General features: G+C 39.0%; 1 protein-coding gene across 1 annotated transcript; it reads right to left on the bottom strand.

Moving 5' to 3' along the window:
- Positions 1 to 8623: 8623 nt before the first annotated feature.
- On the bottom strand, positions 8624 to 10487 carry LOC121971264 (pentatricopeptide repeat-containing protein At1g20300, mitochondrial-like). The gene has a single exon (XM_042522442.1). It carries the CDS (start codon positions 10433 to 10435, stop codon positions 8846 to 8848), a length of 1590 nt encoding a protein of 529 aa, XP_042378376.1. The 5' UTR covers positions 10436 to 10487; the 3' UTR covers positions 8624 to 8845.
- Positions 10488 to 25531: the final 15044 nt, after the last annotated feature.

The following is a 25531-nucleotide window of genomic DNA, read 5'->3' as shown; positions in this document are numbered from 1 at the left end:
TTGGGGCGGCGTCGGGAGGAAGAGGACAGCGACGAGCTAGGGCACAGGGAGGGAACAGGTGCGTCGGGGGAGGAAGAGGGGCGCCGCGTCGGGTCGGGGAGGAAAATTAAAACGCTGTGATTGCAGGGACTCGTGGCGAGAAGATAATTAAAATGCGTGACGTGGAGTTTGCCACGAGCGATGTCCGCAGCTGATAGTATATATATATATATATATATATATATATATATATATATATATATATATATATATATATATATATATATATATATATATATATATATATATATATATATATATATATATATATATATATATATATATATATATATATATATCGAGAGAGAGTAAGCGAGATTTAATATGCTGTCGCGTGGAGACGCGTAAAGGGTTTAGGCAAAACTCACTTTCCCAAACCTCTACACTGTGAGCCCTAGCAGAAGCGCCCCCGCGAGCCCGCCGCGAGCCCGCCGCGAGCCCTAGCAGAAATCGCGATTCTCTCCCTCTCCCTCTCTTCGCCATCTCCTACCGCGATCGCACTTTCCCAAACCTCCCTCTCCCTCTCTTCGCCATCTCCTGCCGCGATCTCCTTCCTCTCTTGAAGCGTCATCTCCTGCCGCGAGCCGCTTCTCGCCAGCCATCTCCTGCTGCAAGGATCCCTAGCAGAAGAAGCGTCGGCCACTCCCTCTCCAACGCCTCCCTGCGGCGACCCGCTACCTTTCCTGCCTCGATTTGGGATCCACGACAACGCCTCCCTCTCCAACGGTTTTCTCACGCCTGGACTTCTCCGGTAAAAATTTTTTTTTGCCTGAACAACTATATAGATTTTTTTCTAACGCATTAACACAATAAATCGACGTATCTAGTCCATTCCGCTATGGATCAGTATATTTGACAGATGAAGGTTTAAGTTGTGTTTAATTAAAAATTTTATATTTTAGAACTATCTATCTAGTTAGAGTTTGATATTACAGAATTCCTGAAAACCTCTTTATATATTTGTAAGTTTATTTTCAAGTTTGCTAATAAATATCATTCATAAATTTTGTTTATAACGCTAAGTCCCAACAAAAACTAACACAGTGTTTATGGGTGCGTACCTGAGGGAGATGCATATGCTACATTTTACTTATAGTTTTGTTGTTTTTTTTTTCCTGAAGAACTGGATGTTTTGCCTTGAAACAGTGCTGTTCTGGAATGTTGATATACCCTTATGTCTATGAGAATGTGCTTAATTTTAAGTTGCTTAATTTTGTGTTAATCTAATTAATGTAAATTTGATTATTAGGTTGCTATTTCATGGCATCATCAAGTCATAGCAGCATCGACAATACGAGATTTCAAGCTGTAACCTGTAGGGACTGCGGGCAAAGAACAATGGTTTGTATTTCTAGATCAACCAAGAATCCTGGAAGACAGTATTACAGATGCGGGCAACATGGATGGCAAAAGTGGGTGACACCCAATACTAGTTCATCTGATAATATTGACAGTGAACACAATGCTTCTCATGAACATAATCCAGGAATAATCCATGTACCGAAATTTATTTGGATATCAATAATGGTGAACTTGATTCTCTTAGCCATAATATTGATTGTGTTGTTAGTTCATCTTGTTAGTTAAAATTCCTCTAAGTAATATTGGTTTTGTAATGTAACTGGTTGAATGTTTGTAATTTTGGATGCAAGCCATCAGTTTAAATTCCATGTTGTCGATACTGGTATGGAAATCCAACAATTATATTGTTGTCTCGCTAATTTAGTTGTTTCAATTTTGTGCTTGTGATCGACACTCATAACTTGTACAATTCGATAAATTTGTTTTTGCTCTTGCGATACAAATGTGCTCGTGATCGGCACTCAAAACTTGTAAAATTTGATAAATTTGTTTTGATTTGTCTTATCATCTTTTGTGTAATTGAAAGTTCCATATTGATTTCACAAATTCTATTGTTCTAATATGGGTCGATTGAATTCTATTGTCTATTTGCCTAATTCGTATATGAAAATGATACTGCAAATTATGAGTATACAGAGTATTCAAATGATTTGGTCAATTTGATCTTTGTCAATCAATAAACAAACACAAGAAAATCACAGCAAGAGAAAGAGAAAGTAGAACTGATACAAATAAGAGCCTGGTCTGAAGCAAACTCCATAGCTAATTCGAGCCTTTTAGGACTAGTGGGATCCGTTGACCAATAATTGTAGAATGTTATAGTTGTAGAATGTTTCTCCAAAAGGAATCGTAAAGCATCATCGTCTTAGTTAAATTGGTCATTCAGTTTCAACTCAATTTGGTTTCTTTTGTAATTTTAATTTATTCGGGATGATATTGACACAGACCAGATGAAGCATAAAAAACTCAACACCATAAAAAGATTGTAAAATTTTTGGTTTCTTTACCGTCAACTGATGACAACATCTGCTTTAACAGAAAGATTCAACACCATAAAAAATTCTCTGTTTGGGCTGGACATAGCAGTCAATGAAGTATTGCAAAATCTCAAACAATCTAAGTCACTAGATCAACGGGAGTTAGCATCCATAGATTCAATTGGGGAGCAGTGCAGTGTACATTTCAAAATGATAAATTAAAATCAAAATGCAAATAACAGAGAAGCAGAAGTGTACATTTCAAGACCAATTAGAAATAACTCTCTGGATATAATAGAGAAGCAAATAGCTCTCTACTATAATGTGAGCAGTGTACATTTCAAGACCAATGAGAAATAACTCTTTGGATATAACAGAGAAGCAAATAACTCTTTACTATAATGTGAGCATACTGCACAATCTAGTCACTACAAGATACATATAACAGGGGATGCATCCAATCGAAACCAAAGCCAAGCCAGCTCTTCTCTAACACTGGATTCACTGAAAGAAGACACACATCAAGTTAAATACAAACAACAATGATAGAAATGTTTAACATTAAACTGCATGAAAAACATACCTTAGAAGGGGGGACGTCCTTTCCATTTCCATAAACAAAAGCTTGTGTTTATCTAATCACTGTTGATACGCATAGGAAATGCACTAAACCAAATAGCAAACACCTTAATACAAGAAATGCACTAAACCAATCAAACAAGAGAAACAAAGAAAATAGATATATCAACCATACCATAGATAACTACAACATCCTAGCGCATGTTATTAGAACCTATAACAATAAAGATAATTTATTAATTTTATTTTCTGAATAAACAATAAATCACTATAAGTTAACAAATTAAAACTTTGATAGTACCCGCTATAGATCCCAAATCCGGTTCATATGTGTCGTCAAGACTAATATGATTATTATCTTCAATTGATCCGATACTTGACACTCTGTCATATACAAAAGATAATAAAATAAATTTGTTTGCAAGAAAAAATATAATAAAAATGAAAAATTGAATCGACACATACCCTTGTTACAAATTGGGGCAGTTACGCTTGTCATGTGACACTCCTCAATGTCCGCATCCACGACAAAGTCTAGAATTTGATGTTGATTTCTCCTTTGATGATTTTAATCTCTTCCCACATCCCTTAGTTCTTACTACAAAAGGATCAATAATACCAAGGGTCTCATCAATGGATTTTTTCCTTTGACTTCTATCACTGCATGTTGTACTAATGGACATCTCTTGAATTTTTTTGTAGATACAATCGATTTGTTCATCCAAGAAGGTTGTCCTCTCATTACTCAAAGATGCATCATCAACTAACACTGAAGCTTTATAGGATAACCTCGAGTGCCTGGACATCAAATACTTTTCTGAATTTGGATCATCAATGACATTTTGCTCCCCTAAAGCATATATTGCTCCAAATTTTGCATGCCGTGTCCATCGTTTGAGTATATACGTATCAGGCAAATGAAACACTTGGTTGATACGAAAAAAAGCTAACATATGTCTACATGGAATGCCCTCAAACTCAAATTTTCTGCAGCTACACGATATGTAATCCCTTTGTTTGTCATGCATGAGCACTCTTGATTTTGAGGAAGAGGAACTTTGAAATTTCATCACGTGGTAAACCGCTGAGGCAACTTCTGTAAATGTTTGTTGCACATAATAACTATGACTTTAGATCATTTCACTTTGAAACTCCAGCCATTTCTTTTTTGTGTACAACTTAACCATTTGACTTTCCATTGGCCAGGTTGTATTAACTTTGGGATTGTCATTCATGTCAATATGGTCCGCAACTAACTCGTTGTGTCTTTGGTGTCTCAGTGCTCTATTAAAACGTGTGATAAAATCCATTAATGAGTTCTTATTTGAGACATATTTCTTGAAAAATGCATGTGATCCTTCAGATCTTTGGCTACTTGACATTCCTGCAGAAAATACATGACTAAAATATGCTGGCACCCATCTGTATCGTAATTCATACATCAAGGACAACCAATCATTCTTCTCTAAGTTAGCTTCCTTGATAGTCTCTTCCCATGACTTCTCAAAATCATCAGGTGATGTAGAATTTGCAATTATGTTCTTTATGTTGTGATAATGGTTTTGAAAAGTCAAAGGGTCTAATTTTTCTGGAAATTTGTTCAATATGTGCCATAAACAATATCGATGCACTGTTTGAGGCAAAACCTGTGCAATAGCTTTTGTCATTGCAGGATCTTGATCAATGATGATAATATTTGGTGCACCTTTAGGCATAGCTTCTAAGAACTTTGTAAGCAACCAAACAAAAGATTCAGTTTTCTCATCACTAAGAAACCCACAACCAAAAAGAATTGTCTGATGATGATGATTAACTCCTACAAATGGTGCCAAAATCAAACCATATTTATTGGTGTTATAAGTTGTATCAAATACAATAGCATCACCAAATACACTATATGCCCTTCTTGATATATGATCAGCCCAAAAGCACCTACTAAATCTGTTATCTGAATCAGTCTCGTAGGTAAAGAAAAAAGCTGAATTCTTCTCCTGCTCAGATGTAAAAAACTCGATAAGTGTTTCAGCATCAATACCCTTTTGTTCATCCCTTATATTTCTCTCAAAGTTTCTAATATCAGTTTCTGTACAACCTACCCGTTCAGGGCCTCCATACTTTATCTCCAATAAACGAATTTGTTGACAAGTTGGTACATTGGCCTCTGAAAACTGTTTTGTCAATGCTTTTTTGGCTGTAGAAACACTACGATGTGAGCGAAGCAAATGCACCTTTGATGGAGTTGAGAGCGGATGATTATGAGCTTCTATAAAGTTACAGATAACCCAATCCGGTCCCATCTGTTTCTTGACAAATGCAATATTTGCCTTACAACCCGTTCTAACTGTGCCACGTGCTCTTTCCCTTATTTGTTGATCAGGGTTTGGATGTTTATTGTGTCGCATTAGATCTGTATGTCCTTCTTTAAAGCATACAATTTGTTTCCATGTGACTTCATTTGTCATTTTGTTTTTCCTGCTCGTGCTATTCCTTGAACTAAATCCGGCTTCTCGTGCATATTGGTTATAGAACGAATATGCATCATCTAGAGATAAGAATTCCATTCCAATTTGTGGCTTTCGATCATCTAGAACTTGGGGAATGAATTCCTGATCATCAAATCTATTTTCTTCCATTTCTGGGTGCCCTCGCATTATATTTGACAATAGATAAATAAATAAAAATTATTCCAATTAACAAAATAACCATAAGTGATTTTGATATGAATACAACATCAAGTCATAGACATGATACAAATACATTAGTAGATACGAATTGCTACTCTTGGATGTTGGGCACACGTATCTCTTGTCATAACAGAGCATCAGCTAAGTTAAAGATGGAATTGAATGTTCGAGAAAAAAAATCTAGCTGTTCTGGAAAAAAAACAACACAACTATAAGTAAAAATGTAGCAATGTTCAAGTTTCTATATTTAAACATTCCAAAGCACATTCTCATAGACACAAGGGTATATAAACATTCCAGAGCAGCACTGTTTCACGGCAAAACATCCAGTTCTTCAAGGAAAAAAAAACAACAAAACTATAAGTAAAATGTAGCATATGCATCTCCCTCAGGCACGCACCCATAAACACTGTGTTAGTTTTTGTTGGGACTTAGCGTTATAAACAAAATTTATGAATGATATTTATTAGCAAACTTGAAAATAAACTTACAAATATATAAAGAGGTTTTCAGGAATTCTGTAATATCAAACTCTAACTAGATAGATAGTTCTAAAATATAAAATTTTTAATTAAACAAAACTTAAACCTTCATCTGTCAAATATACCGATCCATAGCGGAATGGACTAGATACGTCGATTTATTGTGTTAATGGGTTAGAAAAAAATCTATATAGTTGTTCAGGCAAAAAAAAATTTTTACAGGAGAAGTCCAGGCGTGAGAAAACCGTTGGAGAGGGAGGCGTTGTTGTGGATCCCAAATCTAGGCAGGAAAGGTAGCGGGTCGCCGCAGGGAGGCGTTGGAGAGGGAGTGGCCGACGCTTCTTCTGCTAGGGATCCTTGCGGCAGGAGATGGCTGGTGAGAAGCGGCTCGCGGCAGGAGATGGCGCTTCAAGAGAGGAAGGAGATCGCGGCAGGAGATGGCGAAGAGAGGGAGAGGGAGGTTTGGGAAAGTGCGATCGCGGCAGGAGATGGCGAAGAGAGGGAGAGGGAGAGAATCGCGATTTATGCTAGGGCTCGCGGCGGGCTCGCAGGGGCGCTTCTGCTAGGGCTCACAGTGTAGAGGTTTGGGAAAGTGAGTTTTGCCTAAACCCTTTATGCGTCTCCACGTGACTCGAATGACTTGGACGAGCACCACACGAAACCGCAGCAAAACTGCCGCAGGCTAACCTCTCTGTATATATATATATATATATATATATATATATATATATATATATATATATATATATATTAGGATTTAAAATTTAGAGGATGAATTATAATGAATTTAAGTTAATAAGATTTTCCTTTAGAATTCTTGATTATGGTATTCAATATAAATATTTTTAGATACTCAGAGTATAATATAATATTAAGGATGTTTTAAAAAAAATTATTTTTAAAAATTTTAAAAAATTTAAAAAATAGAGCTGGGACATCTGAATTTAATCCAAGATATCTACTTTCAAAGGACGCCATTTTCCTTTCTCCACGAGGATTTACCTTACGCGTTCTTTCTTCCCCTTTCAAATAACAACATAAAATAAGGTTTTTATTGATTTGATTTGATACAAAATAGTATATTAGTTTTTTAAATATTAAATTGATTCCGGATATTAAAAACATATTATTCAATAAAAAAATATGAAGTATATTTGTTATTAGTATTAAAAATAAAAACTTAAAAGAATCAATTAAAAATTTAAATAAAAAATCATCTAAATTTTCTTAGAAGATAATACTTTGAAAAAAATATATAAATAATAAATCTAAATTAAAATCAATACTTGAGATATTAAAAAATATTTTGTTATACATGAATAACTTATAATACTACTAATAATATTTGTTAATATAAAGTTATCTGAAAAAAATTCAAAATTAAAATTAATAAATTTTTATTTATGTTCAATAATATCTCATAAAAAATAAATAATTTAATAATCTTATCCATGGGAAAAAATTATTATCAGGCTTAAATATAAATTTTTAATTAATTTTTTTCATCTCAAAATATTAAAAGAAATAAATTTTATATAAAATAAATTAATATTTTTTAAATAAAAATTTGCTTAGGGTCTTTGAACCAGTTGAGACGACCCTGTTTAAATCCATCACCAGATCATTTTTTAGTTGTTTTCCATTCTCCCAAGCGGAAAACTCAATCCGTCCTCTACTCACATATGTTGGCACCATCTCCGTCACCAGCCTCCTTGTTGTCTTCTCTGAGCCTTTTCTCCCCCTCCTCCTTCCATTCTCGCTCGCCTCCAATCAATCAAACCTACAACTCTTTCCTCTGCTTGTCCTCTTGTGTCGTCATCACCAACACCTCCACGCCTCACGCTCACAGGTGACTAGCCTGCAAGCAGGCGAGCTGCCTCGTGCTTGCCCATGAGAAAGCAAGCAAGCGGACATCCTCATGCTCGTAGGCGACTTGCCCATGAGCAGGCGGGTGGCCTCACGCTAGCCCGCGAGCAAGCAAGCAGACTGCTTGATCGCGAGTAGGTTGGCGGTCTCGCACTCGCCAGCGAGCAGGTTGGCGGTCATGAGCAGGCGGGCAACTGCGAGCAAGCGAACGTTCAGGCACTCACCCGCAAGCAAGCGGTGGCTAGGGGAGTTCGCCCACGGGCAAGCTGTAGGGGGCACTCGCCTGTGAGTAGGTGGCTGGAGTAGCTCGCCTACGAGCAAGCGACTAGGAGCGCTAACCCATTTTTTTTGTTCATCTTTTCTGTCTTCCTTTTTTTGTCATCCATCTGCTGTCTTTCTCTTCCTTTTGTTACCCATCTTTTGCCCTTCGGATATCCTTTCTCCATGCATGCCCAAGGGGCTGCAAATGATTCGACTAATTTATGAGCCAACAATATCGATCAAATTTTGATAAAAATTTTAAAAACAAATTCGAACAAGGTGACAAAAAAAGGCGAATACGTTCGCCCCCAGCGTCCCCGCCAACCAGTCTCAGGGCCAATACGGAAGAGGTAAATCACGGACGGCTACTAACTTTTGAAATAGTGATTAGCACATAAGAAAAAAAACAAAAACAAAACAAGTTCGAACAAGCTCTATAAGAAGAATGTCAGATTTTGATACAATCAAGCTCAGCTCCTTGACAGCCTTATGATACCTCTGCATCCATAGAGCTACAACAAATTCTTCCACAGCTTGCATTTGAAAAGGGCTGAACTTCAGTGAATTATAATATCGGTAGTACGACATTGTCTCCTCATGTAGGCCGGGTGATGAAACCATGCTCGATCATCTTCCCCTCGATCTCTTCATGCTTTGTCAGCTGCCCAACTCTCTGCAGCAAAGCCATTACTGTTTTATAGGTAGGAGCTGCCGGCTTGAGGCATTTTTCCTCCAGCATCTCTTTCATCAACACATAAGCTTGCTTCCAATGGCCTTTGATGCAAAATGCTGTAATCAGCACACTGTACGTATTCGCATTTGGCTCCACACCTTCCTTCTCCATCTCCTTCTTCATCCTCTGCACCATGTCCATTGAATTCTCCTTGCTGAATAACTCCATGAGCAAGTTATAAGTAACTGTGTTAGGCTTGCTTCCGAGCTCCCTCATCCGTTCGTATAATCTGTGCGCTGCATTAATATTTTCGAGATCGAGAATGCAGCGAAACATGGGATTGAAGGACAGGCAGTCGGGAGTGCAGCCTCTTGCAGTCATTTGGTTGAGTAGTTTGAGTGCAGCATCAAGATTCTTCTGGCCCTTGGTGCAGTGGGATTCAATCAATAAATTGTAGGTGATAACGTCGGGCTCGCAGCCTAATTGCTTCATCTGGTTTTTGACCTGCAGAACCTGCTCCGGCCGCCTTGCTTTGACGTGGGCGCGCATCAGGCTGTTGAAAGTTGCGGTATTGGGGGGGCACCCTGCGTCAATCATCTGGCAAAGAAGCTCATTTGCGCGAGGCATCTGCTCTGCGCGGCACATTGCATCAATCACTGCAGTGTAAGTATACACATTGGGTGAAATTCCGCTGGTGGCCATCTCAGCAAAGACACGCTCTGCCTCATCGAGCTTTCCGGCACGGCACCAAGCATGGACGAGGGTGGAGTAGATCACGACATCAGGCGGAAACCGGTGCTTGTGGGCGTCGAAGAGTGACTGGGCCTTGGCGGCTTGGCGCTTCTTGGAGAGGACAGCGAGGAGGGAGGAAAATGTAGTCGCATCGGGTTCACAGCCGTAGTCTGGCATGCGGAGCAAAGCCTCGGTGGCATCGTCCGGGAGATCGGCGCGAACATATCGGCGGATCAAGATGGAGAATGTCTGGTTGGCGATGGGGATTCCCAAAGCGCGCATTTTGTCGAGCAGGTGCCAGGCGATGTCGAAGTGGTGGTGTTTGCCACAGAAGTTGATCATTGCCACAAAGGGAGCGGCGGAAGGAGAGGGTGCTGAGGGGAGGGAGGAGGCGGCGAGCCACCAGTTGAAAAAGGCGAGAGTTTGGTGGAAGGGGGCGCCGTGGTGGAGGAAAGCGCAGCGGTTGATAAGCTGGGCGGCGAGGGAAGGCGAAGGAGGAGAAGGTGAAAGTATGGAGAAGGAGGAGGAGAGGGAGGAGATGGTGAGGTCCGGCGGCGGCGGAGTAGGCGAAGCGCTGGGGTTGGCGCGGCGGTGATCTCTGATGAGGGTATAGAGGTTCTCGAGGAGTTGGGACTTAACGGCAGAGATGGGGGTGGCGACAGATGGGAGGGTAGTGGTGGCGTTGTCGACGGCAACAGAGGGAGTAAAGCTGCAGCGGCGATCGAAGAGCAGACGCCGTAGAAAAAAAGGTGGAAGCTTTGGTTTGAGCAGGGAGGCCATGGCGTCTACCGGTCAGCGGGGGAAGGCGTCGAGGTAGGGTTTAGGTTCTGCGGTTTCTAATTTATATAAAAAAATAAACAATGTTCAATTTACTACAAAATTTGCCTTAATTTATAGGATAATTTTAAAATACCCCTCCCCAAAACAAATTATACCACATTGTTCTCTATTTCTTATTATAAAATTATTTATATTTAATAAATTTTATTTTTATTTTATTATTATTAATCAAGTTATTTTTAGACTTCCTCATTTGATATACATATTTATCATAACTTCATATCATCTAATTGGAGCATTTATTGGTCGTCTAAGTATATGTCTGTACTATTTTAAACATGTATCTCGAAGTTTTTCTCAATAGGTGTGATCCTGCTCTAAGACCTTCGATGAATAAGCCATTGGTGAGCTGTCTGAAATGTTAACGAAGTCATCATGACTAGGAGGAAGGTGAGGTCGAACTATTTTATGTGTTAATGGAGTTGTTGAGTACGGAGAGTAGTGGACCCTCGGAGATGCCTAAGGAGTTGTAGAAGGGGTATCACCATGAGCTGAAGGGAGAACGGAATCATCTGGAGAGCCTGTGAGGAGTAGAGGAGCGAAGGAGAGGGTTAGAATGGAGGTAAGGGGTGCCCCACCTTGTCCACGTTGACGCTCAATTCGATCTTCCACGGGGGAGATGAAGAAAATGAACGGTAATAGGTCCATGGAAATAGATGGGTGCAAATATGTATGTGTACCTCCATCCACGAGAGTGGACACTTTTATAACAAAAAGGAGTGGGCTGCATGGAAAGTTGGATCAGTGGGGCGACAGAGTGGCAGCAAGGGCTCGGAGGTAGAGCGCGGTAGAGCATGCAGTGGCGAAGGCTCCGGAGGCTGGAGGGCTTCGAGAAGCGGAGCGTGAGGCAACGAGGGCTCCATAGGCTAGAGGGTTTCGAGAGCCGGAGCATGGCAAAGGCGCGCGGCAACGAGGGCTCCAGAGGGCGGAGGGCGAAGGGCTTTGAGAGGCGAAGCGCCCGACAACAAGGGCTCCTAAGGCCGGAGGGCTCAGAGAGGCGGAGTGCGGCAGGGGCATCCAGTGGCAAGGGCGCACAACAATAGGAGTGAGCAATGGCAGGGGCGCATGACGGTAGGGGTGTGCAATGGCAGGGGTGCACGACAATGGTGGTGCGTAGCAGCGAGAGCTCCAGGAGTCGGAACATAGCAGAGCACTCGCGGCAAGGACTTAAAATCCGAAGGGCTCAGAGGCCAAAGGGCTTAAAGGCCAGAGGGCTCCAGGAGGCGAAACACGGCAGGAGCCTACAACAACGATGGCTTGAAGGCTGAAGTGCTCCAGGAGGCGAAACACAGCAGAAGCACTTGGCAGCAAGGGCTAGGAGGCTGGAGGGCTCTAGGGGGCAAAACATAGCACGAGCCTACGACAGCAAGGACTCGGAGGCTGGACAACTCTAGGAGGCGAAACATAGCACGAACCCACGGCGACAAGGGCTCGGAGGCTGGAGGACTTAGAGACCATAGGGCTATGAGATGCTAAACACACTGGAAGCCCATGGGGCTTGGAGGTTGGAGGGCTCGGAGGTCAAATTTACGACGGCAGTGACAAGATTTGCAATGGATGCAGCAGCGGGATCTGCAGCCGAGGTAGTGGCATCCTGAAGGGAAGATGTTGTTGGCGACAGAAGTAGAGAAATCTATCATCAAAGGCGATGAGAGAGGAGAGGGCGCTGCTCGGCTGAGGTAGCGAGGGAGAAGAAGGCGCTGCTTAGCGGCGAAGGCTACAAGTAGTGATGGTAGTGTTTGAGAAAAAAGAGGTATTGATCCCCCTCTTCTCTTCCTGGCCGGCGGCGAAGAAGAAGAAGAGTAAGCCGATGGTGGCTAGCGGCGAAGAAGGAGACTAGACCGACGGAGGTGGCGAGATCGGCTAGTGAAGGGAGCACGGTGGTGTGTAGTGGGGAGGGAGATAGAGGCGCGTGAGAGTGTGGCCAAGGAACGGTCGGCGAAAGTGACATCCGTCAAGAACCTAGGATGGCATATGGGAAGGGGTCGGAGAAGATCGCATGGACTATAGCATGACGCCGACGGTCGAGCGTGCAAAGGGAGAAGGTGTTGGGACCTTGACACCGGTAGAGGGGGGTGAATAGTGTTTCACCCAAAACGTCGTTTCCTACACTCGTTATTATGTACAACGGAATACAAAAATAAATACTAACAAGAGAAAGCAAACCAAATACGTTGATTTAACGTGATTCAGAGATAAAACTCCTACTCCACGACTGTTTTGTAAGGTGAAGGATCCTAATTCATTGGTAGATGATGTTGGATCAAAAGCGCTAGAGGGGGATGAATAGCGCTCGTGGCTTTCACTTACGTTTTGGAAGATTCAGAGTAAACACAGTGGAAAAGTAAATAATACAAACACGCAAACTCCAAGTTTTTTACTTGGTTCGGAGCCTGGGGCGACTCCTACTCCAAGGCTCATGCTCGTTGAGCATTTATTTTGGACAATCACTATCAATCCAGAAATATTACAGTTTAGATTTACAATATTAAACAGTAATGAAATTATACCGACAACGAAAATAGTAATTTTAAGCTTTTGGTTGTCGGAGACTTGTTGCAACTTCACTGGATCGTTCTTTGAGTAGCACACAGAAGAAGGGTTGTCAAATTGTGTTGTTTCTTTATTGCTGGTCGAATCCAACTTAAATAGCATGTGGAGGGCGCCCTCATCCTCATTGAGGGCGCCTCCAACCCGCCGAGTCAACCACGCGGAGATAAGCTCTGACCTTCGCTGCTTATCCGCCCGAGGGCGCCTCCAACCGCATGGAGGGCGCCCTTGCGCCAATGTCCAGGGCGCCCTCAAGCTCCATGAGGGCACCCTCACGCTAGTGTCCAAGGAGCCCACAAGCTCCATGAGGGTGCCCTCGCGCCTTGCTGCGAGGCTGCTTCTCCAGGTCACCCGAGGCAAACACGTCCAATTCACTTCCTGCAAAATACGTTAGTCCAAGAAACTAACCATACCTTGCAAAACAAAGTTAGACATAATAAATAACATATTTGACAATCTTCAGACTGTCCGATTCTGACTTCGGATTCCCGACCGAAAATCCTAGTTCGAACCGACGCTTACTATTCCCTCACCGGGGAACGCATCCTCACCTACTCCACTCAGGAGAGTTTACCTATTGCCAGTTGATCCTCCAGACCAACTGGACTTTTTCTCAACGCCCGATGCTCTAGGACTTTCTGCTGGACGTCCGCTCCACGACCCGCCCAGTATTTCACCTGGTTCGCGATACTAGGACTTCCCATCTAGAGTCCTCGACTCTAGGACTTTTGCCTGAAGCCCTCGACCCGCCAAGACTTTCCGCCTAGGGTTACCACCCCCTAGGACCTAAGGTTACTGTTAGTGCAGCGGGGTCGACAAGAGGGGAGGAGTGAATTGCCTGAAATACGAAAATACCCTCCTCGTTCTTTCAACTCCAAAAATAGCAACAATTATAAAATAAAATAACAGAAATAAAAGTAAGAGAAGAGCCACAGCAATTTGACTTGGTTACAACTTAGATGGTTGTTAATCCAATGTGGTTGAAAAAACGCACTACGAATCTCTTTCTCTGAAGGCGGAGAAGTCTTTTACACACTTAGAGAGCTCAAGAGTTGCTAGGAAATTAGTACAAGAGTTGATACAATAATTCCTAGCTCCAGGGGTATTTATATAGCTCCTTGAAATCCTATCTCGAGTCTTGAGGGTGCCTCCAAAGAGGTTGAGGGCGCCTCCAAGGGGATAAGCGGATAAAACTTTATCCGCTTGCCAACGGCTGTTTGACCCAGTTGAGGGTGCCCTCAAGGACACTAAGGGCGCCCTCAATGCTGTTGACGGCGCCCTCAAGCTGATGAGGGTGGAGGCACCTCCAACGACCGTTGAGGGCGCCTCCGGCTGCTTTTCCAGCACTTCTTCATCTTCACTTTAACTTCCGAAGTTCCGTTCACTTGGGTGATTGCAGCCAACCGAAATATGGCTCACCCGAATCCAATTTCTGGCCTTCTCCTCGAGCAGGCTTCAGCCTCGGCTTCTCGTCCGTCGAACGTCACGCACGTTCTTCTCGTCCATCAGTGTACTCTTTCGCAGCTCTTTCATCCTTCGAACACACCGAGCTCGTCGACTCCCTTACCGTGTCGTCCTTTTCGCTAGCTGCGTCTTTCGCTTAACTCCCTGCGCTCATAAGCTCCTGTGCACTTAGACACAGGGATCATAATCAAACAGAACCTAACATAACTTGGTTGATCACATTAAAACAACCACGGGGTCCAACAATCTCCTCCTTTTTGATGTGCATCAACCCAAGTTCAAGTTAGGAAGAAAACAGACAAGTGGTAATTTAAAGAAATTACTAAATTAACATTTTAAGCATAAAAATTACAATAATAGAATTTGCAACACCAAAAAAAATATTTTTAAAAAATATTAACTCCCCCTAAACTTGTTCCTATCTCTCTCCCTTTGATCATAGCAAAAAAATGGGGTAGAAAATTTTCAAAATAAATTCTAAGTTAACAAAGACTTAAATTTCAAATTAAACATTAAATTTCAATTAATTGAAAATAAAAAAATATTTTCTAAATTGCTAATCAGTTTGTCAATTAAACATTCAATTCGATAATCGACTTCCAAGCTGTAGCGAGGCACTAGGCCTTCTTGGTTATTGGATCATCAACCACTTCTAGACAAAGCCTTTTAAGGAATTTAAATATTTAATTTCTTCTGAAAGCCTTAACTTAAAAAAATTAATCTAGAAAAAATTTTGGAACCCAGTATAGGTTCCTTCCTACTGGATTAATCAAAAACTTAGGGGTACATAATTTTTGAGAATTTTCCTAAGTTGTCCCTGATATTTTCTAATGTACCAATTTAACTTTCCATAAATTCTAAGTTTTGATTTTTGAAATTTGTTTGGATTAAAGCATGCATCAGTTTTCATATTTTTCAATTTGCATTTTCAAATTATCATTTTCTGATTTTATATTATCTAACACTAATTTTAAATCAGCAATTTTTTTTCTCTGATTTTACTAAATCTTTAGTAAGCACTTTAATGAACTAAAAGGACTTCTTGGGAGTTAGAGCACGTACCTTACCTCAATTTCTGATGCTCCTCATTCATTGCAGCTTTCTTCTTCTGATGATCCTCCCCTTCATCTATGCTCATTTCTGAGTTGTTCTCATATGCTTCTTGATGGATTGTTGTTAGAGCAAGTCCAGCGTAGGCTTCGACTTTAGATTCGAAGGATGATGATTCATCCCATATAACCTTCAGACTCTTGCGTTTAGAGGACGTCGGTCTTTGAGACTTCTCCTTGTCCCTTTTCTTTATTTTTGGGCAGTCATCCTTGATGTGCCCTTTTTCATAGTAATTGTAGCAATGGACCGTCCTTTTGTTGTGATGATGCTTTCTCGACTGCGATCTAAATTTATTAGTCTTAATAAACTTATTTAACTTTCTTACCAATAGCGCCACTTCAGTTTCGTCGATTGATGCTTCAGAGTCGGGATCGTCCATCTCAGCTTGTAGGGTAACATTGAAATTTGACTTCTCTATTTGTTTAGGTTCTGCAATTCGAGATTCGTGAAGTTCAAAGGTAGAAAATAAATTTTCTAGCGTACTTACCTCAAAGTCCTTAGAGATGTAGTATGCATCTACTAAGGACGCCCATTCTGGAGTTCTTGGGAAGGCGTTGAGCCCATACCGGATCGAGTCTCGATTTGTTACCGATTCTCCGAGGTTGTTTAGTTGAGTTATTAGTTCTTTGATTCTCGCTTAGAGTTGCGCTACCTTCTCTCCACTGTTCATCCGAAGATTTGTAAGCTGAGTCCGAAGGATGTCCCGCCTTGCTAACTTCGCTTCTGAGGTGTCTTCGTGGAGCTCCAGGAATTTTTCCCAGAGGTCTTTGGCGGAGTCGTAGCTTTCGATCCAACTTACCTCCTGAAGCGGCAGAACGCTGAGCAGATGGAATTCTGCCTTTCCATTGACCACAAAATCGGCTTGCTCCTTCTTAGTCCAGTGGTATTCTTCCTTATCTTTTGGGACTGAAAAAACCAAATTTCATTGTTAATAAAATATCAAAATCTGTTTTAAAAAATACCTCCATTCGGCGTTTCCATGTAGTGAAGTCTCCGTCGAATTTTGAGAGATGAATACTTGCACCGGCCATAGTCTTGATCTTGATGCTTCAGTCAGCGGTCAGTCCTTCTGAGGCAGTCTGGCTCTGATACCATTTGTTGGTGTAGCGGGGCCGGCAAGAGGGGAGGAGTGAATTGCCTGAAATACGAAAATATCCTCCTCGTTCTTTCAACTCCAAAAATAGCAACAATTATAAAATAAAATAATAGAAATAAAAGTAAGAGAAGAGTCACAGTAATTTGACTTGGTTACAACCTAGATGGTTGTTAATCCAAGGTGGTTAAAAAAATGCACTACGAATCTCCTTCTCTGAAGGCGGAGAAGCCTTTTACACACTTAGAGAGCTCAAGAGTTGCTAGAAAATTAGTACAAGAGTTGATACAATAATTCCTAGCTCCAGGGGCCTTTATATAGCTCCTAGAAATCTTATCTCGAGTCTTGAGGGCGCCTCCAAGGGGATAAGTGGATAAAACTTTATCCGCTCGCCAACGACTATTTGACCCAGTTGAGGGCGCCCTCAAGGACATTGAGGGTGCCCTTAAGCTGATGAGGGCAAAGGCGCCTCCAACGACTGTTGAGGGTGCCTCCAGTTGCTTTTCCAGCATTTCTTCATCTTCACTTTAACTTCTGAAGTTTCGTTCGCTTGGGTGATTGCGGCCAACCGAAATAGGACTCACCCGAATCCAATTTCTGGTCTTCTCCTCGAGCAGACTTCCACCCTGGCTTCTCATCCCTCGAACATCGTGCACGTTCTTCTCGTCCACCGGTGTACTCTTTCACAGCTCCTTCGTCCTTCAGACGCACCGAGCCCGTTAACTCCCTTCCCGTGCCATCCTTCTCGCTAGCTGCATCTTCCGCTCGACTTCCTGCACTCCTAAGCTCCTGCACACTTAGGCACAGAGATCAAAACTAAACAGGACCTAACCTAACTTGGTTGATCACATCAAAACAACCACGGGGTCCAACAGTTACCACCCCCTAGGGGTTTCCACCTACCTAACCGCAGCTAGGACTTTTGCCTAAGTACACTTAGGACTTTTCTGCAAACTCATTTAAATATTTTAGATCACAAATGATCTTAACTTTGAACCCTTTGTCATTATCAAAACTTAGGTTCGATTATCGGATGCTTACCGCAACAACAATCTCCCCCTTTTTGATTATGGCAAGAAAATTCAAAGTTAAGTAAAAATATAGCAGGATCATAGCATAAAAAGATAGTAAGATAAATACAACATGACATAAAAACCTAGCAAGTAATGTTATAACAAATTGTTCTAATTATTCAACTTTAACTTAACTTTTTATTTATTTTTAACTTAACTTTCACTTTCCTCTCCCCCTTTGCCATAGATAAAAAAATTACTAATTTTAGAAGGGAATAATTAGCTCCCCTGAAAGGCAGCTCGGACTTGAAATATTAACTTTGTAAAAGAAACTTTAGTAAAAATATTTTTTGAATTTTTGAAAATGATATAGAGAGAAAGTTATATACATTTAAAGAATTCTAAAACTTAGTGAAGTACTTAAGCTTTTAAAAGATGTGAAAGAGAAGTCCAAATAAGTACTTTACTCAAAGAGTAGCTAGATATTAAGATTTTTTATAATACTAAAAAAAATTTTGATCATAATTTTGATTTTAGCAAAAATTAGCTTAAAGAATCTTAACATCCCAAAAAAACTTTAGTAAAATGTAGTAAAAAAAATTCCAACATGTAGTTAAAGAGAAGGTGCCCTCCAAGGTTTCGGCGGGAATTTTTCTGCCACTCACGAGGGTGCCTCCTTTTACTATGGAGGCGCCTTCGTGAGGTGCGCTATGCGGGTTGTTTTTGTTTTTATTTAGATTAATTGATTTATTAATTAGATTTAAATTAAATTATGTTAATTGATTTATTAATTAGTTTAATTGATTTATTAATTAGTTTAATTGATTTATTAATTAGTTTAATTGATTTATTAATTAGTTTAATTGATTTATTAATTAGTTTAATTGATTTATTAATTAGGCTAAATTGATTTATTAATTAGTTTAATTAATTTATTAATTAGTTTAATTAATTTATTAATTATTTTAAATTGATTTATTAATTAGTTTAATTGATTTATTAATTAGTTTAAATGATTTATTGATTTATTAATTAGTTTAATTGATTTATTAATTAGGTTAATTGATTAATTAAGTTAAATTTATTTATTAATTAGTTTAAATTGATTTATTAATTAAGTTAAATTGATTTATTAATTAGGTTAAATGATTTATTGATTTATTAATTAGTTTAATTAATTTATTCTAAATTTTACCTAGGTCCATCTCACCAGTTTCTAAATTATCAATTAGGAAATCTTATGGATTTTGTGAGATGGTTAATTTTATCTTTGATTTAAATTATGTCTAAGGATTAATTTACATTTGGGTTAGACTCAGGTTTTTCAATTAGTCAATTAAATATACATTTCAAAGATTGGCTTCCAGGCTGTGGCGAGACACTAGGCCTTCTTGAGTATGGGATCATCCACCACTTCTAGACAAAACCTTTCAAAGAAATTGGATATTTAATTTTCCTTTTGAAACCCCTAGGTCTAACTAGTCAAGTGTAAATTACGCCTAGGTCCTTATCTAGCCTAATTTAAGCAAGTATAATATAAACAATAAAATCAATCATCAAACAATTCTATCTGTTCATAAAAATGGTCTTTCTATTGACTCCCACTAGATTATAGCATCGATAGGGTCTATCTAGGTAATGAATTTGATCCTTGGGGACCCAATAGTATCCAAGTCCAACTTGATTAACCAAGTTTGACTTGGGGACCCATGCTTGTGTTGGAGTATATACTAAAAGCCTAGCTTTTGGTATAAACATTTATCTAGAAATAAGAATCACATTGGTCGAATGTCTACATTTATGATAAATGTAGTTGTTCAATTAATTTATATTGTAGATGACATGGTGTGTGGTGTCACACACAGAAGATCATGTTATCAGTAGCTTATAAATTATAAACAGTAGCTCACGACCATGATGGAAAGGAACAAACCATTGGAAGGTCGTAGTGTAATTAGGTATTAGTTTATCTTGACTATATAATTACACTAGTACACTCAGAGTGTATTGAGTAGGACCATTTGAGGTCGTTTCTTTTATACTGACTTTATAAAGAAACAAAGACCTCGGTTATTATGGAAGTGTGTGCTCTTAATCCTAATGTAATAACAAGCACATATATTTGATATTTATTTCTTTAATTTATCAATGGGTGAGATTTAGTTCGTTGAATCAATAAACCCGATAAGTTGGGAAATGGTATCACTTATAGTGTGTGTTGTTGATTATAGAAGGAAACTGTGTCCTAAAGATACTAGGTTGATAATGTCCTCAAGAGGAGCTCATAAAGATTGTCATGTTAAACCCTGCAGGTGGATTTAGTCCGACATGATAATAAGGTTGAGTGGTACTACTCTTGGACTTAGATATTAATTAAATGAGTTGTCAGTAACTCACTTAATTAGTGGACATTTGATATCTTAAACACAGGGAGACTAACACACTCATAATAAGAAGGAGCCCAAAAATATAATTTGGGATTGGTGCGGTAGTTCAATGATAATTCTCTAGTGGAATGAATTATCATTGATAAAATTAAGTTGTGTGTTCGGGGCGAACACGGGATGCTTAATTTTATCGGGAGATCAAAACCAATTCCTCCTCTCGGTCCCTATCGTAGCCTCTTATTTGTAGAAGTTTTATACCCACCTATACCCACCTTCTATACCCACTAATAAGGGGCCGGCCAAGCTAGCATGGGAACCAAGCTAGGGCCGGCCTAGGTATATTATTGGGTGGCCGGCCCTAGCTTGAACCCAAGCTAGTGGGGCCGGCCAAATTAAATTAAAAAGAGATTTTAATTTTAGTTTTTATTATGTGGAAGAAATAATTTTTTAAAGAGAATTAAAATTAAAATATCTCTCTTGTAAAAGATCTACAAAAGATTAAAGAAAGAGATTAGATCTCTTTCCTTATTTGTAGATTGATGAGTTATTTTATTTTCTCTTTAAAAATTATCCACATGTTGATAAAATTAAAATTATAGAAATTTCCTTTATCAACCATGAAGAGATTTTTAAAGAGAAATTTTATTTTTAAAAAATTTCCGGAAACAAATTAGGAAGTTTTAATTTGTTGATTAAAACTTGTCTAATTTATTTCCTCTGGAAGTGGCCGTCCATTAGAGATTAAATTGGGAAATTTTATTTAATTTTTTCTCAATTAAATCATGTCAAGGAAATTAAGGAAATTTTATTGTAATTAAATTTCCTAATTTGCCTAGGCCAAGGAATATAAAAGAAGGGGTGAGGGTGCCTTCACAAGACACAACATCTATTATTTCTCTCCCTCTTTTGTTCCATGGTGTGGCCGGCCAACCTCTCCCTCTCTTCCTCTTGTGGTGGCCGAACCCTACCCTTCTATTGGAGCTCTTGTGGTGGCCGGATACTACTCGGAGAAGAAGAAGAAGAAGGAGAGAAAGCTAGCATCTCTTGGAGCTTGGTTAGTATTTTGTTTTTCTTCCTTGGTGAAGCTTCCTAGCTTCTTTGTTGGCCGAACCTAGCTAGGAGGAGAAGAAGGCGATTAGTGGTTTCTCATCTCGGAAGATCGTTGCCCACACAACGTCCGAGGTTAGAAGAGGAATACGGTAGAAGATCAAGAGGTTTTTCTACAAGGTATAACTAGTAAATTTTATTTCCGCATCATGCTAGTTATTTATGGAAATAATACCAAATACAAGAGGCTTACGTTCTAGAATTTCGAATATGTTTTTTCGAAGTTGTGTTCTTTTGTTTCTTTCTTTTCCTTGTGATTTGATTGTTCTCTTTGGTTAACCTAAAGTTATTTTAGGAAATTAAATATTAGCTTTCTATTAAAGGTTTTGTCTAGTCGGTGGTGGTTGCTCCCATATCCAAGAAGGCCATGTGCCTCGCCACGTCGATCTGGGAACCTTTATGGAAATTAATATTTAATGGAATTAATAACTTAAGGAGACTTGGGTCGAACGTGTTAAGTTCCGAGGAGATCCAAGTCAAAACCTAAAAGAACAAATAGATTAAGTTTTGGATCAAACGTGTTAAGTTCATGAGCGATCCAAAATTTAATTTAAAAGAACACATGGTAGCTAGGAAAAGGTTCAGACCTTTGTACAAAATTTTTGTGCAGTAGAGGTTTTCCGAGTAGCAACCAACAATTGGTATCGAGCTAGGGTTTTGCCTCTGTGTATTTGGTATTAGTTTAATTATGCACATGTCATACATAATTTAGGCAGGTTAATAGTAGGATGTGCTAACTTTGTGGATGCAGGATCCAACTATTATGGCTTTTAGTTATTATGTGTGTGATTGGACCCTTGGACATGTCAAGGGCATTTATCTGTGTGTGCATGATTGTATTAAAATACAGCAGGAGCTGTATTTAGTTTTATTAGAATTTTATTTTTGATCTAGATACATGTACATTCCTTTTATGGAATATAGGATCAAAATGTAAAATTCTATGTATGTCGCGGATCGAATCTTGCAAAGCGTAGAACCTTCTAAGGACCAGAGGCGCAGCGGAACTAGTAGCAAGATGGATGCGACAGCTAGACCCGGTGGCGGTGGCCAAATATGGCAGCAGCTTGGGATGACAACACACGGAGGACAACTAGAGATAAAAGTCATAATAGTTGAAAATTAGATTTTCTATTTATTGCTTTTATATTGTGCTGTGTGTGCATGTTAGTATACATGACTAGTAGGCTAGCATAGTTAAAATTCCTCGTTTATAAATAACTAAGTGGGAGAGGGATTTTTAAATAAATCCCATGGTCTCCATTACTGGTTTGTAAGTGATGCAAACAAGCTTGCGCGTTGGCTCTGAGTGCCTTCCTCCATAACGGATGAGCTTGTTTGTGGATCACTAGAACAGACTTCCATTTTTGGATGACTATAGGAAGTTAATTAAGAGCGTGTGATCTTCCCCAACGGAAGGGGCATAATCTTATTAATGGACTTAGTGTCAAGTAATGGTATACACTTAGACACATCTAATAGTATCCTCCCCAGAGTCACTGCTATTATTTGTGTGACCAAATGAAACCAACTATTAATTTGTCATAAAACTAGGTTGACAAGATAATAAAATTAAAGGGTTAAAACCCCTCTTACAAATGATTGATTTTGTATACGTCCACACTAACGTGGCATACAAAATTAACGGTGTTTGAGATAATTTTATTTGTCATAAAGATACGTTGACAAGATAGTTAATGGGTAAAACCCTCCTTTTACAAATGTTGAATTTGTATACGTCCACACTAACGTGGCATGCAAAATTCACGGTGTTTGAGGTGTTGGTGAATTTAAAATATTGTTTGAGGAATCAATATTTTATTTTAAATTCAAAGAGTTTTGACCAAATATTTGATCAAAGACAGATCAACTATTAATTTTATTCGTCATAAAGTAAAGTTGACGAGATAATAAAATTAATGAATAAAATCTCCTCTTCGATTTTGTATACACAAAATTCATGGAGATTTTAAGGAGTTGATCTTGATCAAATATTTTTGTGATTCTTAGGATGTTTGTCAATCCCTAGTAGTCATACTATAGAAAAAGACTTATTAGTCCCAATTGTAATGATTGGAAATAGGACTTGGACATTAAGGTAGACTGTCTTCTTAGAACTAAGAACAATTTAGATGTATTTAATTCATTAGTTGAAACATGTCCAGTGGTGTTATCTACCAGAACCTGGAGTGTAGATACAAGATGCCATTAATCATGTCTGCAATTCATTGCAGGGTTCTAGGAAACCCGACAACTAAATGAAAGGTAAATCACCGTCTACATGGGCACTACTGTAAAAGTGGTAGCAGGGGGAGATGTTTATCCTTTGATAAGAATAAAATATGGATTTTAAGTAATTGTCTTTACGTACCAAGTTTAGAAAGAACCTGATTTCAGTTTCTAAACTATTATAGATATTGTGTCTATTTTGATAACAAAGTTGTTATCAAGAAAAATAGGGAAGTTATCTATTCTGGTATGATGGTTGACAATTTATAATCCAATAACTCCCACGATGCAACAAATGGAAATTAGTAACACATCTTCTAATTTTAAGAGAAAGCAACCTTCGGAAATGAACCAATTATATCTTTGGCATATAAAGCTAGGTTAACTTGAGTAGGATTCATTGGTAGCTGATGAACTTTTGGGTTCATTGGTAGTGGAAATCTTTCCAAACCTGCGAGTCTTACTTGGAAGGAAAAATAACCAAGAAGCTTTTAAGTCCAAGGGGTATGGAGTCAAAGATATGTTGAAATCGGTTCATTCTGATTTGTGTGATCCTATGACTATCCAGACAAGAGGTAGTATTGAATATTTTGTCTAATTTATAGACAACTATTCAAGATACAAATAAATTTACTTAATGTACCGCAAGACTAAGTACTTTGATTAGTTCAAAGAGTACAAGGTTGATGCGGAGGAATAAAGTAAAAAGTCACTATGGAAGATCGTAGTGGCAAGTACCTCTTGAGAGATTTTAGGAGTCACTTATCAGAAGTTGGATTTCAATCCCAACTAACTGCATCTGGTACACCCCAACAGAATGGTGTAGTAGAAAGAAGGTAAAGAACTCTTATGGAATAATTAGATAGATGATGAGTTATTCAGAAAATTACCAAATTTGTTTTAAGGATAAACTCTGAAAATGAAAGTGAGCATAGTGTCTTCCAAGTCATAACTCTCTACTCATATAGAATTCTTGAATAGGCGTAAGCCTATTTTGAAGCATATTCGGATTCAGGTAATCCAACATATATGTTAAAGAGAGATAATGATAAGTTGGATAGGAGTTCACTTGTTTGTAAGTTATCCTAGATAAACAAAAGTAGGTTTATAGTCTTAAAAATCAGGTCATCAATGACCGATTTTTAGAAAAGGACTATATAATGAACCACGTGCTCATAAGTAAATTTGTTCTTAAGAAAATAATAAAAGACATGTCTAATCTAGTACCAACTGTACAAGATGAGATACCACAAGAAAACTGCAACACGTATCACAAATGATACACAATTGCAGAAAATGCCTTGTCGTAGTGGGAGGGTTGTTAAGCAACCTTAAAAGATTCATGTTTTGGGAGAGTTTTTGAACTCGATCCCTGGAGGACATGAACCTGATCTCCGGACATATGACGAAGCACTCCAAGATAAATATGAAGCATCTTGGCAAAGAGTAATGAATAATAGAATTAGAATATATGTATTCTAATAAAATCTGGAAGCTTGTAGAACCACCAAGTGGTGTAAAAGCCTTTGGGTGTAAAAGGTCTATAATAGAAAAAGAGGGATAGACAGGAAGGTAGAAACCTTCAAAGCAAGGCTTGATGAAAAAGGAAACCTTTTTCACTGGTAGCCATGCTTAAGTCTATCCGGATTCTTTTATCTATTTGGCAAGTGGATGTCAAGACAACATTCCTTAATAGAAGTCTTGAAGAAAGCATCCATATAAAGCAACCAGAAGGGTTCATTGCAAAGTGCTAAGAGCATCTTGTGTGCAAGCTCAATCATTTTATGGACTGATACAAAGTTTCAAGGTCTTGGAACATCCAGTTTATCAAAGTAATCCACACCTATGGATTTATTGAGTAAACGGATAAAGTTTTGTGTATACAAAAGATGTGATGGAAACATGGTGGTATTTCTTGTACTATACGTAGATAACATTTTTGGTAGTTGGAAACAATATCAAAATGTTGTCAGAAGTAGGGGTATGGTTGTCCAAATAATTCGATATAAAGGACTTGGGAGAATGTATATATTTTTTAAGATCAAAGTAATAAGGGATCACAAGAAAAAATATATTTATTCCA

This window comes from Zingiber officinale, chromosome 1B (genome assembly GCF_018446385.1).
Source record: "Zingiber officinale cultivar Zhangliang chromosome 1B, Zo_v1.1, whole genome shotgun sequence".
NCBI classification, from domain to species: domain Eukaryota; kingdom Viridiplantae; phylum Streptophyta; class Magnoliopsida; order Zingiberales; family Zingiberaceae; genus Zingiber; species Zingiber officinale.
The sequence above is the reverse complement of the archived record's forward strand: the minus strand, read 5'-3'. Positions and strand labels throughout refer to the sequence as shown.